The sequence below is a fragment of the Nyctibius grandis genome, chromosome 9, assembly GCF_013368605.1.
Source record: "Nyctibius grandis isolate bNycGra1 chromosome 9, bNycGra1.pri, whole genome shotgun sequence".
In the NCBI taxonomy this organism is placed as follows: domain Eukaryota; kingdom Metazoa; phylum Chordata; class Aves; order Nyctibiiformes; family Nyctibiidae; genus Nyctibius; species Nyctibius grandis.
This window is the reverse complement of record NC_090666.1, coordinates 32,818,609-32,835,147: the sequence shown is the minus strand read 5'-3', so window position 1 is coordinate 32,835,147 and position 16,539 is coordinate 32,818,609. Positions and strand designations below refer to the sequence as shown.

Sequence of the window (16,539 nt, the reverse complement as noted above, 5' to 3'; positions counted from 1 at the left end):
GAAATATTCTTCCTGAAGTAAATGTTCAACTTTGCTCCCGCTACAATGGGTGCTGGGAGGGACTCCGGTGCGTGCCATCACTGTTGCTGTCAGTTGACATGAATGGAGCTGCCAGTGTTCCGTTATAAATACCAGCACACAGTCATGCCTTCCAAGCCAGAGTGCAACTATATTTCATCCCAGTTCGTTTTCCCTCTGTTTTACCAACTCTTTCAGTATTTAAGATCTCTCTCTCTCTCAGTGGGAGATGCTGAGCACTGCCTATACACTCCGCTCTGGGGACTTAGAATGGATTTTGCTTCCTTTGTTGGCTCTGAGATGATTTCTGAATTTACTTCTTGCACCCTCTCTAGACTCGCTTTTCTGTCCTATAGCCCCTCATCCTCACGCATATTTTACTGCTGCCTCATGGCTATATATATAAAGCAAAGTTCACCACACTGCTGTTCAAATCTTTCTGCTTGCTCTTCTCTTGTGCAGTCTGCATTGACAAAATCAACATGTTCCTAAGCAGAGTCCCGAGACAAGACAGTCCATGGCTAGGTCTGCTGTCACTACCAATGCATCTCCTGCTTCCCACCTAGCAACAGAAGGTGCTTTATTTAGCATCCCTCATTCAGAAGAACTGTAAATAGGTCACAGAAAATTGGCTTCCCACCTTGTTTTTGGAAAGTATCTTATGATCAAATAGAGAATTCAGTGCAGTTTCTTACCTCCAAGTGATACCTACTTTCTGACAGATCCTATAAACACAGCAGAAAATACAAACAATTTTACTGAAAGAAACCAGGATAATTAGCCTTTTGGGACTAATGCTCACATAAGATGCTGTATAAAAGGAGTCTTTGTTTTGTACTGGTAGTAGGCAGCAGAAGAATGAAAGCATCAGTTCATCTGACATGCCTGGGGCTTGGAGAGTTGAGAAGAGACCTCTGTGGAGCTGGACTGTCCACTATACAAGAAAGTTAAATTCATCTCTCATTTTCCATTTTTAATTGGCATTTAAGTCTGAAAAAGACTTACAGATTATCTGATACCCCTGACAACCAGAATCAATGTTGCAGATCAAAAAACACAAAACACTTGATCATAACTTCAATCACTAATTCTCTGTCATCCGAGATAACTGAGATGTTGGTGAGGAGAGCAGTACAATGCCAAATCCAGGACAGTACGGTGCCTCCTGCCATGTGCACTAACAAAAGGAGGTACAAGCTGTGCTAATTTAACTGACCATGATGTAAGAGACTGCCTGAATTTCTTATCCACAATGCAGCTCGTTCTTCCTCTGAACCTCTCCCTCAGGCTCTGCAGCACAATGCAGCGTGCTGCTTTCCTTTGTCCCTGCCAGCCCTCCCCACCTCCTGCTCCCCTGCACCCTCCCCTCCCCTTGCTTTAGGCTCTCTAGGGCACTGCTGCAGATGTGAGGGAGACTTGCGCTCCTCCTGCCCTGCCCTGAGCTGCCTGGGCACAAGCCAGCTCTGCTCAGGAAGCCTGGTAGCCTAGTTGGTACAGGTGTGAGTTCAAACCATACTGTGGAAGACCCTCAGCCTGCAAAGAGCTGTGCTTTTTGGAAGGAAGGGTACCAGGAGACCTGCATGGTTGAACAGGGAACTGCTGGGCAAACTCAAGTGGAAGAAGAAGGTGTACAGATCGTGGAAGGAGGGCTGGCCACTTGGGAAGGAATATAAGTCTGTTTCAGAGGATGTAGGGAGGCAACTAGGAAAGCTAAAGCCTCCTGGAATTAAACCTTGCAAGAGAGGTCAAGGACACAGAAAGGGCTTCTTCAAATACATTTCAGGTAAAGCCAACACTAGAGGCAATGTAGGCCCACTGATGAAATGAGGTGGGGGTCCTGGAGACAGAGGATAAAAAGAAGGCGGAGTTACTGAATGCCTTCTTTGCTCTGTCTATACTGTTGGAAGCTGTCCATGAGGAGCCCTGGACCCCTGCGGCCTCAGAAGAAGTCAGGATAGAGGAGGAATCTGTCTTGGTTGATGAGGGCTGGGTCAGGGACCAATTAAGCAACCTGGATGTCCATAAATCCATGGGCCCTGATGGGATGCATCCGCGGGTGCTGAGGGAGCTGGCGAAGTCATTGCTAGGCCACTCTCCATCATCTTTGCTAAGTCGTGGGCAACAGGAGAGGTGCCTGAGGACTGGAGGAAAGCGAATGTCACTCCAGTCTTCAAAAAGGGCAGGAAGGAGGACCCGGGTAACTATAGACCGGTCAGCCTCACCTCCATCCCCGGAAAGGTGATGGAGCAACTTGTTCTTGGTGCTGTCTCTAGGCACATCAAGGATAGGGGGATCATTAGGGGCAGTCAACATGGCTTCACCAACGGGAAGTCTTGCTCAACCAACTTGATAGCCTTTTATGAGGATGTTACCCGGTGGATAGATGATGGTAAAGCTGTGGATGTGGTCTATCTCGATTTCAGTAAAGCGTTTGACACGGTCTCCCACAGCATCCTCGCAGCTAAACTGAGGAAGTGTGGTCTGGATGATCGGGTAGTGAGGTGGATTGTGAACTGGCTGAAGGAAAGAAGCCAGAGAGTAGTGGTCAGCGGGACAGAGTCCAGTTGGAGGTCTGTGTCTAGCGGAGTTCCGCAAGGGTCGGTTCTGGGACCAGTTCTATTCAATATATTCATTAATGACTTGGATGAGGGAATAGAGTGCGCTGTCAGCAAGTTCGCTGATGACACAAAACTGGGAGGAGTGGCTGAGATGCCGGAAGGCTGCGCAGCCATTCAGAGGGACCTGGACAGGCTGGAGAGTTGGGCGGGGAGAAATTTAATGAAATATAACAAGGGCAAGTGTAGAGTCCTGCATCTGGGCAAGAACAACCCCATGTATGAGTACAAGTTGGAGACAGACCTGTTGGAGAGCAGCGTAGGGGAAAGGGACCTGGGGGTCCTAGTGGACAACAGGATGACCATGAGCCAGCAGTGTGCCCTTGTGGCCAAGAAGGCCAATGGCATCCTGGGGTGGATAAGAAGGGGTGTGGTCAGCAGGTCGAGAGAGGTTCTCCTCCCCCTCTACTCTGCCCTGGTGAGGCCGCATCTGGAATATTGTGTCCAGTTCTGGGCCCCTCAGTTCAAGAAGGACAGGGAACTGCTAGAGAGAGTCCAGCGCAGAGCCACGAAGATGATTAAGGGGGTGGAACATCTCCCTTATGAGGAGAGGCTGAGGGAGCTGGGTCTCTTTAGCTTAGAGAAGAGGAGACTGAGGGGTGACCTCATTAATGTTTATAAATATGTAAAGGGCAAGTGTCAAGAGGATGGAGCCAGGCTCTTCTCAGTGACATCCCTTGACAGGACAAGGGGCAATGGGTGCAAGCTGGAGCACAGGAGGTTCCACTTAAATTTGAGGAAAAACTTCTTTACTGTAAGGGTGACTGAACACTGGAACGGGCTGCCCAGAGAGGTTGTGGAGTCTCCTTCTCTGGAGACATTCAAAACCCGCCTGGACGCGTTCCTGTGTGATATGGTCTAGGCAATCCTGCCCCGGCAGGGGGATTGGACTAGATGATCTTTCGAGGTCCCTTCCAATCCCTAACATTCTGTGATTCTGTGATTCTGTGATTTACTTGGGGAGCATAAGATTTGCTTGGGAACACTGCACTGAGAATAGTTTTTGCTTGCTTCTAAGATAAAGGAGCCGAGACCAGTTCACAGGGCTTTTTGAGGCATGAAAGAAGTAAACATGTGTTGAAGGTCAGTTCTGAACACAGAGCTGAAAACAAGGAATGGTTGTTGATGTTTTGAGCCCAGGACACTATGGGCTCTTCCCAGGATGGGTGATGAGCGCTTAGCGTGTGAATATTGATGTATCTTGAACTGCCTAGTCTGGCTCCTGCATTGTAGCAGTTAAATAGGGTAGTAGCATAACAATAAAAAGCCTTAGGCCTTTCAGCTTCAGGCCCTTGCATCCTCGATCTCAGAGTCTGTGCCTTCCTTGCCGCCCGCCGCACCATACCCTGTGGGTTTATCTTATAATTCCCCTTCACTCAGGTGTTAGTGACATCTCACTCTTGTCTCAGACATCCTCCTTCTCCATTAAATCTGGAAAGCCCTTGAGAACAAACCAGTGAATCAAGGAAATAGTGCATCTCTTGTCTGAAGGAAGAAGACCTTGCACTGCAGGTCAGTAAGTCCTTTCTCTGGTCAATAGGTCTGAAAGGTTGTGCTTGTCCATTTAGTGATCATCTCTTTGGGGTACAGACTGCACCTCCTCTGTGTCTGTGCAGCTGGGAACTCTCTGTACCAGGGCTCTCAATAATAGCGTCATTCTCCTTTCTTCTTACCTTTATGTCTAAGTGAGCCACTCTGCAATTGTGAAGATACTGCAAGGCTTCCATTGTGTCTCTTATATAGAAAGCAACTTTTTCCTCCATAAGTTCATCATGGTTCATTAGATAATCTAAAAGACGACCATCATCCATCCTACAAACAGATCAAACCCCATACATGAAAGATCACATGGTATCTCTAGAAACAGTTAATATTTGAAAACAAAATCGCAATGGAAACTTCATGACCTAAAAATGGAAGAAACTAAAAGGCAAGATCTGATGAGTATTTAATGATATCTCAAGATACTGCAGGCCATGGAAGTGGTAGAATAATTAAACCTCAATTGTTATCTCTGGTCCTTGAAAAATTTAGCATCAGTCTCAAAGTAAACTCATTTGCTTAAGGATGCATTCGATAGATGGAGGCAATTCCTTTGAAAACAGATTTAATTATTTGGATTCAACTTTTTATTTATAGAGCTGGTTGCATAATGCAGAAAAAAATCACTGACATTTTCAGCTGTTAATATGTTCTGTGGGAAAACTAACCCAATAAAAGTTTTCCACCTCGTTTTATTCATCTGTATAAACAAACAAGCAAATAGCCCAAATATACTTTGTTGGATATACTGTAACAAAGAACCATTTTGGAACTTGTTTGCTATTTCTCATTGTAGGGGCAAGCATAGTTGCTACACAGCTTTCTTCACTAAGAAGTATTAGAACAATGTAGGCTTCAATCTAGCTGAAGCACATCTACTCGAACATAATAAGTGGACAGAACTGCCCAAAATAAAATCTGAATAAATGGGACAAACTGCTGATACAATTACCCAAGCTTCACCAGAGTAGAAAGCAGTTTTATTTGTCCCTCTGAATCTTATTTACTGTAAAGAAAAGGCAGTGGAAGCTCAGCAGAAAATGGCTATTTCATTTGACATCACAATCAGTAAAAAACAGATGACAAAACCTTCGCCCTGCTGACATCAGGGTGAATTTTATCCTTGTCTTTAATATGGCCGTGATTCCTATCCAGACACTTGAATTCAATCTCCACGTACTTACAGTTCCAAAACTAAGATGTAAGAACTAGGAGACTCGTAGGTATCATGGATAGTGATGTACTGAGGATGCTGTAAGTGCTGTAACAAAGCTGCTTCGTGTGCTGCTTGCTCTTTCTTCTTCATTTTTTTAGCAATGAATTTCACAGCAACATCTTTCCGGGTGGCTTTGTGAACGCATTTCTTTACTATGGAGAATCGTCCCCTGAAAAAAAACCCACCAGAATAATTAAGGACCTTATGAATAAATCACACCTGGTTTTCAGTGCAATAACAGACAGATTTTCAAAGTGTTATTTGATTCGGCACATTAATATTTCACAAGGAATCAGATTTAACTAGTTGTTCATAACCTTTTCCAACAAAGAGCCTCAGTCTCTTGCCCTGGTTGTAGATTCTTTGGGGATTAGCAAACACTGAGAGCAAACAGTGTCACTTTGCTTTGTGCAGCCATACTGATGTCCTCTAACAATCTCCCCTGGGTTCAATTTGCTGCCACTTTTACGGGTTCTGTCTCTTTTTTTAGCTGTGGGTCTCCCATCTCCAGCTGCTTTAATAAAGAGCCCAGACTTTCTCAGACAACTAAAAGAAAAGCCTTGTTAAATAGTCACTAAGCAATCATTTTGTCTCACTGTTTCAGGCACACAGTAAGAAATAACGAAAAAAGCTAGTATGAAAGCATTTAGGAAATTCATACAGACTAGTGCCTAGTACCACTCCTGAAAGTAAAACTACTCAATGAAAGCATGGTCTTAGCCTCTTCTTAATACATCACTTCATTCTACAGAACCAGAGAGACTCCTGTCCTTTCAGCCCCAGAATTACTTGCCTCTGATGTCGGAGATGAAGAGCTAACTGCAGTAGCCTGAGTTGTTTGCGTGCCCCTTATCTGTTGTCTGCCCAGAGCACCAGGGCTGACAATGTATGCAGCCCCAATTTAGGCTCCTGTTCAACTGACCATCCCAATCAGCAAAGTGCTTCAGCATGTGATTTAAGTCAGTCACATGCCTAAGTGCTTTGGCAAACTCGGTCTTTGAGGTTAAGCTTATCCAGAACCAGCAAATTGTCATGACTTCAAAAGCTCACATCAAATCAGAGATGACAGAGGAGTTACCAGCGAGAGCTACAGTGGCTGTCAGAGATTTGGCAGCCTAATTGTTCACAGGTTTGCCAAGTTGCAATGCTCAAATCACAACTGATCTTGAAAAAGAAAAAATTAGTCAGTATTTTAACCAGTCTATATTTTAATCAGTATTTAAGGTGCAAAGTTCTTTGAAAGGAGCAGCAGTTTGCAAGCTAACTACAAAAAGCAACCTAAACTTTCCTCTAGGGAAAAAGCTTCAACCCATTGTTTCAGTGTTTTATTGCAGTGATAAGCAGGGTTAATATTACCTCCCAATCTCATGCAGCTCTGCATAAGCGAGGTCAAAGTTATCCTTCCATGAAATAGTGGCACCATCGGCAGCAGAGTCTTTGAGAGAACAAAGCACATTCAAGAAAGCACGAAGTTAAAGACAGTTTCCTGTGGACTATAAATGGCATATTTTAAAATTGTGGGAGACTATATTACCTAAAACAGCAAACATTACCACTAGGAGTCCAGTTTCATACTGCTCAGGCACAGCTCCAATGTGTTGGACCACCAAAAGCCAGAGCTCCCCAGAGGAAGGTACGGATAAGGGGGATTCAAATCTGTCCTTGCAATTTTGGGCTGAAAAGGGCCACCCAGACAGTCTAAGGGCATGTCTGTGTGTAACTGGGGAGGTAGAGCTATGCTGTGTGAGCTCTCATTTTAATCCAGCACAGGCTACCCAAGCCAGTCACAGACCTAGTTATGCACTGGAGCTGCTAAAACATGGGGAAATGTGGGCTCTGCTCACAGCACTGTTGTGAGTGAGCTCTACCCCAGATTCCTGCAGCACCGCGTGCTGGGGGCTCGCCTCCATCGCAGCCTTCCTATGCTGGATGCATTGCTTGCGGGGGTGTGTTTTGCAAGCTGACTTGCAGACCCCAACTGGGCTGCCCAGCAGAAGCCCCTGGTGCTGCTGGCATTGCTGGAAAGGCAGAGGGGACATGGACCAGGACACGGAGATAAAGACGAGAAATGGTCTTGGGATAGAAAGCAGGGACCTGCTAGGACACTGCAATAGCTTCTGTGACAGAGGTAGGCTGTGATCTCTGCTAGAGGAGCAGAAGTGAAAAGCCTTTCTAGTGACAGAAGCTGGCTCTGAGCATCTCCCAGGCTTTCTCTTGTCTTCCTCCCAGCTCCAGAATCAATGTTTTTATTGGGACTCATCAAAGCACACCGTACAGACCTGTGTGCACCAGCCCCTCCTCGCCGTGCCCACTCACCGTACTCCGGGAGCCTCACAAATTCGGATGGGTCACTGGGCAAACTGATCCCCCAGGGATTGCTGGCGCTCACTCGAAACTGATACTGGCAGCCTGGGGTCAGGTCCTCAATGACGAGGTACGTGTCCAGAGTCGAGGCTACTGACTGCTGCCAGACCTGCGAGCCTGCGTTTTACAGAGGGAGAGAAGGAGAGACAAAGGAATCAGTCTTAATACGTGAACTTAGAGCAGAGGCTTTCTCTGCCCAACTCATGCAGTACCCCAGGAGTTTAAAATCCACAGCGTTTTTTAAAGGCAACGTTATGGCACACTGATGTATTTCTGTTAAACCAGAACCGGACCACGGGAAGCTACTTTGTGTTGCAGCCACCTTCCAGTCTGGCTAAATGAGGGAAGAAGGAAATGCCCCTCACTTGACTGATAATGTTGGAAAAAAAACGCAGCCCAGGGACAAGTTCATCTCTCCAGCAGTCTGGCTGTGGCTGTGTGCTACAAGCGATGCCTCAGGGCAGCGTGATAAGACAGGAATGGAGGGCTGACCTGATGACAGCTCTGCTATGAGAGAAACGGTAGCAGAAATACTGCAAAAAAAAATACAGACAAGGGAAGTCCCAGATGAAGCTGAGACAGGGCGGCAGTGCAATCCAAGTGCTTTTGCAGATGAAGTCTTTTCAGAAGATGTGACGGCTACAGTGAAATCCAGAGCTGCAGGAGGAGAACCAGCTTTCTGAGGCTTAGTATGGGCTTTTTGCAGATGAGCAGGACTGCAGCAAAGAAATGTGTGTCTTTGGCACATGTTTCTGCACCTGACAGAAACCCAACTATTGCCCAACCTGTGGCATCCACAGGAGCAATGATTTATTCATCTGCACAGGGTCACAGAACAGAAAAGGACCCCTGGGACACTAAGCCCTGTCACAGTCTATGATTTCTTTCAAGAATATTAGAATTTTATATTATTTAGGGAAGTTCAGGGCTTTTTACCTTTACATTATTTAACATGACCATATATTTTGTGTGCACTGTGGAGAAATTCCTGATTGCCCAGGTCTCACAAGGTCAGGTTGGTTTTACAGGAGAGAGTCAGTGATTTCCTTTGGAGTGGGAGGAATACTGAAAACTGAGAACACTGCTGTGTTTTTTGCTGTTTGTTTTGGTAGCTTGTTGTTAATAGATGAGCTTTTATTCTTTCACAAAAATGCCAGTCATGCTGATGGCAACAGTGAGGGTCAAGGCAGAGAATTTGCTAAGAGAAGGTATTAATATGATGGAGTGATTAAGTTTGCACATTTACTAACATGAGGTAGGATTTTTTGAAGGATGAAGGGGAAAAAAAAAAAAGAGGCCACATACCTAAGGCAAGGGTTTACTGCCCATAGGACCCTCACACCTTTGCAGGAAGAATGCAAAAACGGATGTGAATCATTTCAAATGCCCTTTTCAAGAGCACCTGCCTATGCATATTGGGAAAACAGTGCATTTAATATCTATTTAATTCTTCAGGGGAAAAGGCTGGTTGGATTTAAGAACAAATGGATTTCAGAGCTGAGCTTGAAAAGTATGCAGGGATCTGCAACTCTCTCCGTATCAAAAAAAAAAAAACGAGGTTGCTTTGTTTTTGCATTCCCAGGAAACATCCACCAGAAAGGATGGATACCGTGGTGGTAGAATGCAAATGATGAAAGGATGCCTTAGTGATGGCTATGTTTTAGCTTAGCATGCTTTACTTGCCATAAGTGATGGAAGAAACAGAAAGGTCTGTAATATATGAGAAGTTGGACTGGATGATAGAAGGGCTTCTTTTGGCCGTAGACTTTGGGATCTGTGAGAACAGCTAGTGGCATCCCAGTGGTGGCAAGGAAGCTTTTGGGACCTGCTGGGCCATAAAGGAGACTCATTCTCCCAGCATGCGATCACAGCTCAAACCACTTACCTTCTTCTCTGTACTCCACAGTGTAGCCTGAAATGGTGCAATTGCCTGTACTGGATGGGGGCAGCCAGCGTAGGATAACAGAGGTGCAGCTTCTCTCCTGAGCAATGGGGCGGTTTGGGGCAGCTGGGGACACCTTGGGAAGAGAAAAACAAGTACCAACTCCAGCATCACATCAACAAGCGCTAGTGCTTTATTCTGAAGATCAGGTGTATCAGGTGCATCAGGTCACTATGGGGCAGCTGTGCCTTGCAGAGGGAGCGCTCTGGTTTACACTGGGTCACCAGCACAAGCAGAGGAAAGGCAATGTCACGGTCCCATTCACCTACCACCGTGGGTCTGTTACTCCCATACTAGCAGCTAGGAGAGAACCATGGTGCTTGCAAGCCCCGCTGCTTCAACGGGGTCTCACAACAGCACAGGAGGAATTTCTTCTTGCTCACAGCTGGTGGTCAAATGCACTGCGATGCCCCAGAGACCAGCCGGGAGAATCACCCCTTGGGTGTAGAGGATCTGTCCAAGCTCAGCTGCTGTAAAGGCAGAGCCTCTCTACCTGCCACCTTCTGCTGCTAAGTTTTGCTCCAGCTGAAGACCTGGTACAAAGCCCATGGAACTGAGGAACACAAATATTCCCATGGACTTCACCAAGCAGCGAGTGAGATTCTGGAGGTGGGGAGGCTGTTACCCTTGAAGTGTCCAAAAATGACACAAGAAAGATACTCAGAGTGCTTCTGTGTGTATGGCGCTTGGCATGTGTGGCAGCAGATTGACAAATGACCAGCAATTCTTCCGTGCTTTGCTCAGGGCTCCTTTCAGCACAGGAGTAGTTAGTGCAGCCACTAACTTGCTTTGATAAATTGGTGAAATTATATCTCTAGGGCAGTTTGTGAGACCAAACAAATCTACTTCTAAATGCTCATGACACTCCTGCATCTGTAAGTCACCAGTTAGACATTCGTCTCTGTGCCATCCCCTTTAGCGCAGCAGGCGCCCCTCATCTCTCATGCTAACAGATCCCTTCCCAGAGCTGGAGGTCATGGGCATCAACTCATCATTTTATTCATTACAGTTAGATGGGTCACTAATTACAGTGCTGAGAATTCAGGCTCAGAGACATGTCTCCGAGTTGAATCCCTGCAGAACAGTTCACCCAGGCCAAATCTTACTCTGGCCTCCTCTGTATCCCACAGAGGAGGGGAGGCTGAAAATCAGTGTCACTGGATCCCAGGTCCCCCCACTCCAGGCAGATTCTAAAGCCCAGAGCTCTCTGCAGGCAGCCGGGGCATCATCTCCCCAGGGGCTCAGCAGCCCGAGGGAGCTCAGCTTCCCCTGGCCGACCTTACCGAGCCCCTGGGAACGCAGGAGCAGGAGCTGAACCAGTGCCAACACATTTTCATTTCCCAGATGTGATGCTTATGATCAGATGACTTAATCAACCACAAAGAGTCTGCAGTGCCTTCAGCCATGAGTGGGAGTCTTGGCTGAGGAACGCTTGTATGATTTTAACATCTCAATTCACCTGGCACAGCTCCACGTCTGGCTGCCTTTGCACCGGCCATTCCTGTGTGCTCCCAGCCCCCAACAAGGGGACCCCGTACACGAAAATCCTGGGCGTTAAGGTCAGATGCTCTACCTTGACTTTGATGGTTGCAGAGGTTGATGCGGTTCCGTGTTCGTTGGTTGCCACGCAGGTGTAAATGCCGCTGTCCTGAGGCATCAGGTTGCAGATCTTCAAAGTGAGCTCCCCGGAGTCACTGTGGATGCAGGAAGCCCTGATTATAAAGCACTGCTTCACTTGCTAATACTTTTTATACCAGTTCTTGTCCTGCCTCATTACAAACACACGTGCACACAAATCCTGTTAACTCCTTTGAAGGAACATCCCCCCAGCAATCCGGTACCCATGTACAACCCCTCCGAATGTCAGGATTAGGCCGTTAATGAAACCTTCAAGCAGAATGGTCCAAATTGCCTGCCAGGCAAATCTGCTTGTCTGCTGTGACCTCAGATGAGATGGGGAAGGATCACTCAAGCAGCAAGCAAAGTCCAGGAGCTGAACATTTGCTGTGCCTGTCCAGAGCTGGATGCTTAGACTCCATATATCTGGAAAGATTTCCCCAGGCACATCTTCCCTGTCTCAGGCGATGCTGAGCTGCTGTGTCTCTGCAGTTAAGTCCAACACATGCTGGACAAATTGAGCTTCCCACAGATGCAGAAGGCAGTCACAGAGCTCAGGGTGCCTGACATTTCTGGGGAGCTTCAGACCCCTGGAGCATGTGCCATTGAGCTAATGTGGCTGCCAGTCAGAAGCCTGGACATCTCACAACAGCTAGGGATAAAGAACACCAGCACCAAGTTTGTGAGAGACACTCCATCTGAGAAAATAAACAGCTCTACAGAGTCTAGTGAATTTATAGCAGGTCTGTACGTAGTCACTTTGGTTTGCATACTGCAGTCTTTAATATGCAATTTAATGGAGTTGGTGTGAATTAAAGGATTTTCCTTGTGTAACTGCTTTAGCTGTTACTGGAGACCCGCTTAGAGCCAACAGTAAATTCCCTTAATGTAAAAGTGGACTAGTTCTTGAATGCATGAGCTATCAGAAACACAGTTACTGGTTTAACTGCATGAACACTGCAGCTTTTGCTGGCCTGCCTATGCTGGTTTAAAAACAGGACAGAAACATCCCTTCCCCCGCAATCCAGACACTCATGCCAGCAAGATTTGTAAGACAGCTGATGTGCTGGGCCTCTCCTTGCAGGCAGTGTCTGCACTGAAACCACATAGGAATAACAAGGCAATTACCAGTGCTGATAGTGCACAGGGAGCCAATGCACAGGCGAAAGACTGATGGAAAACAGAACCCTGTATGGAAATATCCCCCATTCCAACCCCAGCCAGAAGCCTGAAGATAGGGCACTAGCGATCTACTGAGTAATGGCTAAAAAGACATTTTGTGTGCTCTGGAGCAGCTGCACAAGCCAATGGTCTCTGAAGGAAGCTCTTGATCAGATGTAATTTTTTTTATTGAACATGTAAAATCCCTTCTCTCTTAGTGTTCATTTTTCACTCTCAGTGACTTTGTACTCCCTGGATTCATCTCAGCCTGAGCCAGAAGTGCTGAAAAGTTCACATGAAAGATTGCCTCCTGGAGATTTCCGCTGCAGTTTGACCCAAATCACTTATATAAGCTGCAGATGAGCATCCAGCAGCAGGCTGTTACCTGACCTGAATTCAACTCCAGATCTTTTTGGATCTTCCCAGTGCTTGTTGTAAAGATGGCTTTCCTCCCTGCAAGCCAAGACGGGAACATCATGACAAGCACCTTTCTGTCCAAGCACAGCCAGATGTAGCCTTCCCAGGGGCACATGTAGGCTCCTTTAGGAACAGCTGAGGAAGGGCTCAGGAAAACTGCAGGAGTTACCACCTCTGCCCATGAGATAAGAAAACACCCAATGATATGGGTATTGCAAGCCAGTGAGAGCTTGCCCTTCTTGACTCCCATTCCTACCAAAGGTGTCTCCATTTAGCCCACACCCAGGGCTAAACAATAAGCAGTTGTTCTCTCACCCAATGTTCCTTCCCTGACCGAGGAAGGGAACTGGGAAAAGGAGGGAGACTCGTGGGTTAAATTTAAACAGATTTAATAAAATAAAGAAACCAATATCAATGCTAATACAAAACATGCAAAATTATACTTAGCTACACAGTTGTGGCAAGTTGCTCCAAGAATAGCAGTCGTTGAGAAGGAGAAAAAGGCAGGGGAGCAGAGCAAAAACAGGCCCCCCATCCCCAGCAGCTTTCCCTTTTATAGTGACCCTGACGTTAATGTTACAGAATACACCTGTGGGCCAGCCTGGGGCAGCTGCCCTGGCTTTCACTGCTAATGGCCTTGATCACCATCCCACAGCTGGACACAAACTGAAACAAAATGTAACAGAAAAAGTGATTCTATAAATTTTATCCCCATGAAACCAGGACAGGGAGCATGGCATTAAAGTCAAGGAGAGAACGTGGAGGCAAAATTATCCAAACTAGTATGTTGGAAACATTGACTTCTGGCTTGCAGGAGGTCATGGCCGCCTGGGGCAGAGCACAGCCAGAGAAAGCTCACGACTGCGAGGAGCACACTCTGTGGATATAGTTTCTGTGAGGAACTATAGAGCTACCTGAGCCCCAAAGTTTGACCCTTTCTGGCAGCAATGTGCCCATACCTCATGCCAGACTTGATTAACTGCATTTCTAATGAGCTTTGTAGCCTGGCTGGTGCCATATTTGAGGGCCACACAACCGTCATGACCAGCTACGCTGGGATCCAAAGGCAGGACCTTACCAAGATGACACCGTGTAAGTAGCCGTGCTGTTGTCATTGTCAAGAATGTTTTGATCTGGTCCTTTCCAGGCTATTGTTGGTTTGGGCCGTCCACAGACTTTGCACTGCAGCATCACTGTGTCGCCAAGCAGGCAGGTGATGTCCACTAATGGCACAAGAAACTCTGGAGCCACTGGAAAAAAACATGGGGACACAAATATGACACCTTCTTTTAATCTACAGGCGAGGATGTTCCCCATACAAGCCTAGAAAATACATTATAGGACCAACGATGGGTTCTGGGTCCCAAACAGCTGGCGGTCCTGGGATTATGTTACCAAAACTCCCCCTTCACTAAAAGCCAGCTGTCGTCAGCTCAACAAAGGAGGTAGGGGGGACTGTCCGCCCCCCAGCCGTGTGCTCTGAGCCGAGCAGCCAGCAGAAGGTCTGCTTTCCCTGGGGACCAAGCGGTGGAGAGCTGCCTTTGCTGTAAATGCTGATGGGTGCAGAGCATGCTGTTGTACCGGAGTAAATCACAGCTGCTGACTTGCCCCTCCATGCCAGTCAGGGCACAGCTGTCCTTAACTCACCTTCTTGAATGAAATTGGGGTTGATTATCTGAAAAATACAAAGAAATAAAAGCATTTATTTTTCTGGACAGTGACAAAGAGATATCTGGTTTCACACGGTAACGTGGTGAACCTGACCAGCACCGCAGAAGCCCTGACCACTGGCTACAAGCAACCTCTAACAACCAGCAGACGCAGCAAGTTCTGGTGACAACGGAACAAGCCCGTGCACAGCTGGGAAAGTAAATGAAAGCTACGGCTGCTTGAACCCTGATAAAGCATCACAGGTAACAGGCACGACAGTAAGGCTGAGGAGGGTGGACATGGTTTCTCTTTGCTTGGGTGACAATGGTCAAGCCATTAACTCCTTTCTTTCCCAGAGGTGGTTTGTGCCCCGCTGTGCTCGGCTCCAGACCCATGTCACACAGCCCCTGCAGCCACCACACACCTGGGGCGTCTTGCCAGCGCTCTGGCCACTAACCAGCTTTGGGGAGATGTCTTTTAACTTCTCAGCTTCAGGAAAAAAAGTTAAAGCACAAAAATACTGCCTTCTTTTTGCCTACTGACAAGTATCAGTCCTGCAACAAGTCCTAGTCTATCACAATGAGTAAAATTCCACTTATTTCATTGGACTGCTGGAAACTTTCCAACTTGAAACTAAGTTTGGAGAACTGACGAGTTATTTTATCTAACTAGTTAATTGATCAAGTTAGCAAAGACTCGAAAAGCTACTGTGTCTCTGTGGCCTATATATGCCAATTACCTCAGGTAACCCTGGAAGCAAAGTTGGGAATAGCAAAGACAATGCCAATAAGTTCTCACACGCCGCATCAACCCTAACTACATAATGCTGTACAATAGTATAGAGGTTTTAGCCCTCATTAACTGTTTTATAATCTCATAAGGCCTTGTTATCTGAATTCAAACTAGTAATTTGATATCAAGCATGATAAATACAGGTGTGGTTTATCTCATCTTAAACATCTTTGTTACTATCTATTTCAGAGCTATTTTGAAAGATGCCAATGAAGCAGTGACCTAATTCGTGGTCTGCCAAAGCTGACTGGAGTTTTTGCAGTTGCTCAGAAACCAGGACATGAAGCAGAAGCAATAACCCTTCAGAATAACATAGATACTTCTCAAGATTTATATTTCTGTTTTGGCTTGATAAATAGTTTTCCAAGGTGAAAGGCTCAGGGTGCCATTCAAGGAGGCACTCAAGCATATTCAGGTTCATTCTGGTTTCATAGCCCCAGGCAAACTTCTGGTACCAGCACTGAAAGCTCAGGGTCTGTTTTCCCCCATCACCACCAGAAAGGCCAAATGAACCAGGCACAAGGCAGACTCGCCACTCACAAAGGTTCATTTTTTTTTTCCCTAATAGAAACATACCTTACCTCAACAAATTCCTCACCATTTGAGACTGAGACTATCCTTTGTCCTAGCAATAGGCAGAATTTGATCCTTCAGGACACATCTACAAAGAACACAATGTTCATGGTACCGGCTGAAACAACCAGTCAATGCCAGTGCTTTACACTCGGCATTCCAGAAACGAGTAGGGGCTGCTGCTTGTAGGCAAAGCAGGTTTCAGTCCCTACCACATACTCAGTCGGTCCTAAAGGTCTGTACCTGGTGGGTAAAAGCATGATGGTTTGGACTCTCAGATGCTCCCAAGAGTGCTGAAATTTCAAACGTTTAATTCCCAGCATCCTGGAAGGAGCCAACCTCTGCCTACATCCCTGAAGAGGGCTCTTTGAGGACTATTACTATATTTAGGGCTTCTTTTTTTAAAAAAGCCATATTGGGAAGCACCTCTGCAGTGGGAAGGGGGCAGAAGAGCATGCCACCCCTGCGATGGGATGACTTGGCTCAGCAGGCAGGAGCCTGAGCTGGTGAGATTTGGGTCTTGCATTGGGTCTTCCTCTTCCCAGGTACACCTCCTGGCCCTGGTTTCGCTTGGGAAGCACAAAGCCCCATCTGAAGGGTGCAGCTGGGCACCGATGCCAGGATGCGGACCT

At 46.6% G+C, this 16,539-nt stretch overlaps 1 protein-coding gene across 1 annotated transcript in view; it reads right to left on the bottom strand.

The window, feature by feature from the left end:
- Positions 1 to 16,539, bottom strand: part of KALRN (kalirin RhoGEF kinase) — a 526,387-nt gene that overhangs the window by 5,753 nt on the left and 504,095 nt on the right. Inside the window, 8 exon segments of the mRNA XM_068408148.1 lie at positions 4,307 to 4,445; positions 5,360 to 5,560; positions 6,748 to 6,826; positions 7,708 to 7,872; positions 9,641 to 9,773; positions 11,271 to 11,391; positions 13,971 to 14,142; positions 14,540 to 14,567. Of these exon segments, the coding sequence (XP_068264249.1) occupies positions 4,307 to 4,445; positions 5,360 to 5,560; positions 6,748 to 6,826; positions 7,708 to 7,872; positions 9,641 to 9,773; positions 11,271 to 11,391; positions 13,971 to 14,142; positions 14,540 to 14,567 (1,038 nt within the window).